Here is a 7,269-nt window from a genome sequence, read left to right on the forward strand (position 1 = left end):
ATTTCCTATTTCTTATCCGTTTGTATGCAATAAATTTCCTATATTTTGAAGGTTATGGTTAGAACTTAGAACTTGTATTAAAAATTGATACAGTAATACATATAAATTTATTATTTAGGAATAAAAGTAGCAATTAAAAAAAAAGTATGGTGTCATTATCAATCAATTTGAAGTTCATCCATTTGTTTTTGATTGCTTAAAGATTTCCAAAATACCGGACTCAGGTTCACCTAACTCTGTGGGCACTCCATATTTCTCCGGTGGTTGTAGCTGCCGGAACCGGAAAAAGTTTGGTGAATCAAAACCCATTATAAAATTCTTCATTTTCCACTCAAAGCTCGAAACCCCATTTGATTTTTTTTTGGGAATAAGAATCGTGTGATGGACTTCTTACAGTCTTTGGATCCTCAAATCCTCCTGGGTGTCGCTGTGGCTGTTTTAGCCCTTGCCGTTGGTGCTCTCTATGTATTATCCTCCTCCAAAAAAAGCAAATCTAGAGGTTACCCACCCCTTGTATTCAAGTTTTCTTTTTAATAATTTATTTATTACCCCATTGTTTGGATTTCCTTGTTGGGTGTTTCGGATTCATGTTTAGAGGTTGAAATTTCTTGTACTTGATTTCTGTTACCAGTTTCTGGGATCTGTTGTGTGTTAATGCAGCGTGAAGTTCTTTCATGTTATTTTGTGAATATGTGGATTTTGTGTTTGATCCATGCAAACTGCTTATATGTATATTTTTGTTGTTGTTTCTATATTATCTTCTCTATTTTTAGAATATTATGTTACAGATAATAAAAAGTAATTTCAGCATACAAGAAGTGAGTTGTTATGCTGACCACTTGAGTTTAATCTGTGTGCTTAAGTTTCCTTATGTTAGTTTTACACTTTCTTGAAGTAAGCAAGTAATATTTTGACCCTCTCTAGATAGTCCCTGGAGTCTGGGTATTACTACAGTTTCATTTTCTTCTTCTGGAACCTGTTTTGTTTTTAAATAAGAGAATCTAATTAATTAACCTTCCCTTTTTATTTGGGGAATATTACAAATAAAGGGAAGAGAGATGATCTTTCTTACAACTCATGAATAGAGTTATATTATATGCTGACTGAGGTTGAGCTTTTATTTTTAGTAGCTTACACTTTGTTGAAGTTGTTGAAGCTAATTACATTTTGACCCTCTAGATAGTTTCTGGAGTCTGAACGTTACTATGGTTCCATTTTCTCTGCTACATTTCAGTATGAACTAAACCAACAATCTGTTTCAAATTGCTCTATTGGTTAAGGAGATTTGATGGGAAATATCACATGAATAGGGATTCACATTTGAGTTACCTGTGAAAATATTTATATGATTTGATAATAAGAAGATTAATTCAGAAAAGTGTGGACCAAGGTTGTGTTTGGTTTATATTTTCAAGTATTTAATTTTGAAAATAAGTCATTTTGGAAAAAATTGAAGTGCTTGGCAATCACTTAAAATAGCTTTTGAAACACCTTTAAAGTTTACTTTGCATAGTTTTTATCAAAAGAGTTAAAATGAAATAATATATTTTTCGAAAACACTTTTTTCCATAGTCAGAGGAAATGGGACCCAAATTTAGTATTCATTCAACCTTTTGCAGGATTCTTGTGCTATGGATGGTTTTGTTGTGATGATACGTGAAAACACAGCCTGTTATTGCTACTTTTTTTCTTCTTCATTTTCTTCATTTTTTTTATCCTTATCATATGATTCAAACATTCAGGTTGCTTGGATCCAGAGATTTTCAAGGAGTTTAAACTTATCAAGCGACTGCAACTGAGCCATAATGTGGCAAAGTTTACATTTACACTCCCTAGTCCTACTTCAGTTCTAGGTCTTCCCATTGGACAACATATAAGTTGCAGGTCTGGCGGTTTGATCCTTATTTATTGTTCATAGGATTAGTTGGATTTCCACATGTCATGCCTATGGGTATGTAGCTGAACAAAAACCTAGATGTTCTGAATATGTTGGTTCTTACACTATATGGTGTGAGAATCTCAATACTATTCTCTTCTGTGTTAACTCTGTTAAAATTAAAGGAAACCTAGAAATACAGCAATTTTCCTTTAAAGATACCTGTTAAACTATCAATCCTGCCACTTCCTCATAATAGATTTTCTGATTTAGCTCATTGGCATTCACAACTTTTATTGGAATAAGGTCATTTAACTTAACGGTTGTTACTTCTTTTGGTCGTTTCGCTTGAGAGAGGTTGTAGGACTTTAGAGGAAACTTTTACGAACTTTGTCGAGGTGTAGTATCTTTTTTTTCTTTGAGCTGATCTATTATGTTGTTCGTTCAAAGACTATTCTAATAATTTGCATCTTCTGAAGTAAACCAACTGGAAATGGTTTTCGGAATCTCCCTTGGGTTTGAGTGGGGATGAATGCCTTATTGCCCCTTTTCTTGGTGTTTTTGAAGATGATTCGCTTCATATGAGAAAAGGATTTATTTCCCTGAGGAAACTTATAATTCATTTATCCTACAGTGGAAAGGATGGCCAAGGTGAAGAGGTTATCAAACCGTACACGCCTATTACTTTGGATTCTGATGTTGGATATTTTGAATTGGTCATAAAGGTTCGTATTTTGGGATTCTCAGTTTGTGAGGAGTATTTTAATGGCATGTATGCATGTTAATCCTAACTCTGGATTGTGTTTTACCAGATGTATCCCCAAGGAAGGATGTCACACCATTTCCGACAGATGCGTGTAGGAGATTTTCTTGCTGTAAAGGGTCCCAAGGTACGTGTAAATCAGTAACTTTTTTTTGGTAAAAGAAACATTTCATTAATGAATGAAATCAGGGGAGAACTCCAAATGCCTAAAGATGATTACAAAAAGAGTGTCAATTAAAAAGAGAGAAAGGGTGCTTTGTTTTACACCATGAAAAAGCCTTGGACAAAACGAACCATAAAACAATCAAAAGAAAAAGAGTTGCTGAAAAGCCTTTTAGTTGTTTTGCCCCATAAACTCCAAAGGAGATTATGCATTAGAGCCAATCAGATCGTCTTCTTTGTACCACCAAAAGGATGACACACCAACAATGATCCAAAGATGTTGTAGATGGAATTTTGTATTAGTAATGGCAGCAATTTAAGTAATGAATTTTTATGCTTTTAAGTAGTGTTTTGTACAAGTTTAAACAGGCACAGCCTTTTAGATATTATACACCATTTTATAGATTATAGTCTATCTTCTTTGATCTAATTGGAGATTTTTTTTGTAATTCACCTCTTGGTGTTACCCAAGCTCCTGATGAAATTTATTTTTCTTGAAAAAAATAACGTTTTCGTTCATTAACAAATGGGGTAATTACTACTTTGTCCAAATTTGCCCTTTACATGTTACATTGCATAAATATGAACTCAGATTTCAGGTTCTGCGAGTTCAAATCCATTCATGTTTAACAAGTTAATTGGAACATTAATACATTTGAGCTAAATGGAAGGATTCTCCCTTTTTATAGTTTATCTTTTTTAATTATTTTTTTCAAAATATCTTATGAATAAATTGTTGACTCAATATGTTTGCAGCCTTTTCTTGATCAGTGATTTCTACAACAGTTCTAACAGTTCTTATAAAAAAATAACAGTTTGAACAGTAAATTAAAAACAAAGAAAGATTTTAGTGAATATGTGTAATTTTAAACAGAGAACTGAAAGATTAGTCATATTGAAGTTGATATGGAAATTAGTTTCCCATGCCAGCTGCCTTAATTTTTGTTATAAGTTCTGTCTACCATTGAGCTTCCTTTTGGGTTAGCCACAGACTTCTCCCCCACGTTCTATTTCGAGAATTTATTGACAATGTTTTGTTTGTCACACACACAAAAAACAAATCCCATTTTCTCTCTGAGATAGAGAGATGAATAAAAAACTTCACAGTACCTTTAAAGACACCGAGAATATTCAAAATCTACAATGAAAACATTCATGCAGGGACGTTTCAGATATCAACCTGGCCAGGTCAGAGCATTTGGTATGCTTGCTGGAGGCTCTGGCATTACTCCTATGTATCAAGTACAGATTTCCTTTTCTTTTGTCTCCATCATTTTAGTTCATCAATTTACCATCATTTGGACTTCTTGATTGTTGTTATAGATATTTGGCTTTTGTTTCTGCTCCTTAGGTTGCTCGGGCAATTTTAGAAAATCCAAACGACAAGACAAAGGTACATCTCATTTATGCCAACGTCACCTATGAGGACATTCTCTTAAAGGTATTTTCGTTGTCTTTCTTCAATAAAATTCCCTCTCGCCCTCATGTTGATCAATTCATAAATTTGGATACTAGGCTATCTTTTTATTTTATAACATGTTGATAGCTAGTTTTTCATAACATGTCTGAGTGATATTGTAATCAGTCTACCCCTTTCTCAGTGCTGTGAATTTTAACGGTTGAATGTTTGAACTCATTAGTCGAACACTTGACTAGAATTACATTTGTCAACTCAAGCATAGTGTAACTAGTTAAAGACATATTTTCAACCATAAAGGTTTTGTCATTTTTACCTGGATAAGAAAGGCATGCAAATTTGTGCTATTTTGGGTATTAAAAGGTGATTTGATTGAAAGGAAACAGAAGACAACAACTTCTTGGGCAAAATTGTAGGATCTTAATACTCTTGTAGCCTATTCTTAGACTTCCACTTTTGCATTCATTATAATAATTCAATTTCTATGATTTCTCTCTCTCTAATTTCGTCAAGTGTTCCTTACCAAAAGAAACTCGTGTGTTTATAGGAGGAGTTGGACCTTCTTGCCAAAAGGTACCCCGATAGCTTCAAGCTCTACTATGTCTTAAACCAGGTCAGTCTTCTTCCTCAGCCACAGCGACAGCCACAAATTTAAACTGTTCTCTATGGCTAAACTTTATAGCATTACAAGATCTCCATGTCATCGTATTATGGTTGTGCTGTTTTGCTTTACTGACAGATATTACGTGATATATGCGAACTTTGACAAATCTAGTGAATTAAATTGGATTTCTAGTTCTTCAAGTCTGGGGTTGTTTGATAACCGCTCTTAATAGTTGTTTTCGATTTCTTAAAACAAAAAGGTAAATGAAAATCCTTTTAGTTAACTGTTTTCTAAAAGCTGTTTATTTTTGTGGGCGATGTATCTCTCAAGAGCCACCCCAATTACAATTCTTAAAAACAGTTTCGCGAAAGAAGGTACCAAGCACCTGCAGAGTTGTAAAGCTGTGTGTTATGGATGGAATTAGCTTCTCTTAGGCCATGATCGATCTTCTCTTGAGCTTCATTTAAGCTTGCTTACACATTTACTTTTGTTGAATGATTTGCGATGTCATATCTTTTTTATCTCGTGTTCCAATTGCTTAATCAGCCTCCTGAAGCGTGGGATGGCGGCGTTGGATTTGTATCGAAGGAGATGATTCAAACCCACTGTCCTGCTCCTGCTTCTGATATTCAGGTATATTTGATTATTAACTCAAACCATATTTCTTGTTTTCTTGTAACTAATAAACCAAAAGGCTCTCTCTTGTTTTCTTGTAATTTGGAAAAAGCAACTGAAGTTTTTTTTTCTTTGTAAACAAGCCCTTTTCACTCATATTATCAAAAAGACTAATTAAGAAAAAAAAACATATAATTACAACTAATATAGTACATAATTAAACTGGAAAAATAAAAGCGGTCGTGATGTTGGATCAGAATATATTTTTTAAAATTGTGATTGTTTAATCTAAAAAACTCATAAGTAAAAGCAATGCTTATTAGCTCATTTTAGGGACCTAACTCAATTATAGTAGTTTTCTATCTAACCTTTTATTTAGGAAGAACCCGTACTTCAACTTCATCAAACTTGGAAAATATTGTCTCATATGAAAACTTATTTTGTAAGCAGATTTTAAGATGTGGGCCACCACCAATGAACAAGGCCATGGCTGCTCATCTTGAAGAACTTGGATATGCACCTGAGATGCTGTTCATGTTCTGATCCTTCCTCAAGTTCTTCAGAAGAGCTAAGCGGAATTTTCCCCCTTCTAAATTTTGAAGATTTCAAAATTCTGTCTTATTTTTTTAACTAAAAATTTATGCACTGAAGAGGTTTTCCTTTTAGTCACTTTTCATTTAACAATGTTGTGGAATTATGATGCCATCAAATACAGTTACTTCCAACAGTTAGAGCTAGCGAGAATTTAAACTAGTTTTTCTTGAATTGTTTCTTCAGCAAATAACTATGGAATGGTCTCACACTTTGCTGTGCCTATCGAGGAAAGATAACAATAAACATGGTCATCATGTTAGACTATGATAGATATGAATGATAATCTCTAAAGCTCTACTTTATTAAAAGTTGTATCTTGTTTTGGTTTAAGTAGGAAGTTAGATTTCATTAGTTTAGGAGGGCGGATCACTAATCACTTAGAGGGGTGGGACTAAATCATTTGTACAAAAATCTTTGAAGAACTTAGAGGTATCAATAATTAATGGATAATATATACAATTTTTTACTCAATTGAATCTTTGATTTTGAGCTTAATAATATCAGCACCATTGTAGCTCAAGCTATGCTTGATATGGCATTTAGAATAACTATTTGATTTTTGACACTGATCAGTGACTATCACATTTTTTATTTTTGGTTTAAAAATATTATTTTTATCAATATGATTATGGACCTTTTGATTGATATTTCGTGCCATGTTGTAATGTTTGCTACATGCCTTGGATTGTGGTATCCCTGTTTAACTTTGTCAATTAGGATTTGTACCTACATGTACGGTGTCTTTTGGGGTCACCACCTTCCACAGATTTATGAATGTGTTCGTTCGACGAAACCACCAGTATGTCATGCCGTGTTTATGAGTGGTCCAACAGGATCGCTTATAACCCGATATCATGTGTGTTCCTTCAAGTTCGCAAATTGATGAAAGTGTTTTTACAAGATCACTAGATTGTGTGTGTTCCATTGGACACAATAATTTTTTGGTCTCCTATGAGATCACTAGATTGTGTCCCATTAGGAGGTATAAAAAACTATCATGTGTCCAATGGAACACACACAATCTAGTGATTCCGTAGAAACACTCTCATCAGTCGGTGAACCGAAAGGAAAACACATGATATTGAGATGTGAAATAATCCCGTCGGACCACTCATAAAACACGACATGACAAACTAGTGGTCTCATCGAATGCACCAATCATAGATTTGTGAACGATGGTGATTCTAAGGGACACTGTACATGTAGGTACACATTCTAATAGCCAAAGTTAAAAGACA

General features: G+C 33.8%; 1 protein-coding gene across 1 annotated transcript; it reads left to right on the top strand.

The window, feature by feature from the left end:
* The first annotated feature begins 150 nt into the window (after positions 1-150).
* On the top strand, positions 151-6,339 carry LOC101212569 (NADH--cytochrome b5 reductase 1). The gene is made up of 9 exons (XM_004144256.3): positions 151-499; positions 1,743-1,884; positions 2,511-2,601; positions 2,689-2,766; positions 3,963-4,043; positions 4,153-4,242; positions 4,766-4,831; positions 5,369-5,455; positions 5,888-6,339. Exons 1-9 carry the CDS (start codon positions 382-384, stop codon positions 5,978-5,980), a joined length of 846 nt encoding a protein of 281 aa, XP_004144304.1. The 5' UTR covers positions 151-381; the 3' UTR covers positions 5,981-6,339.
* Positions 6,340-7,269: the final 930 nt, after the last annotated feature.

The sequence above is a fragment of the Cucumis sativus genome, chromosome 4 (genome assembly GCF_000004075.3).
Source record: "Cucumis sativus cultivar 9930 chromosome 4, Cucumber_9930_V3, whole genome shotgun sequence".
Classification (NCBI taxonomy): Eukaryota; Viridiplantae; Streptophyta; class Magnoliopsida; order Cucurbitales; family Cucurbitaceae; genus Cucumis; species Cucumis sativus.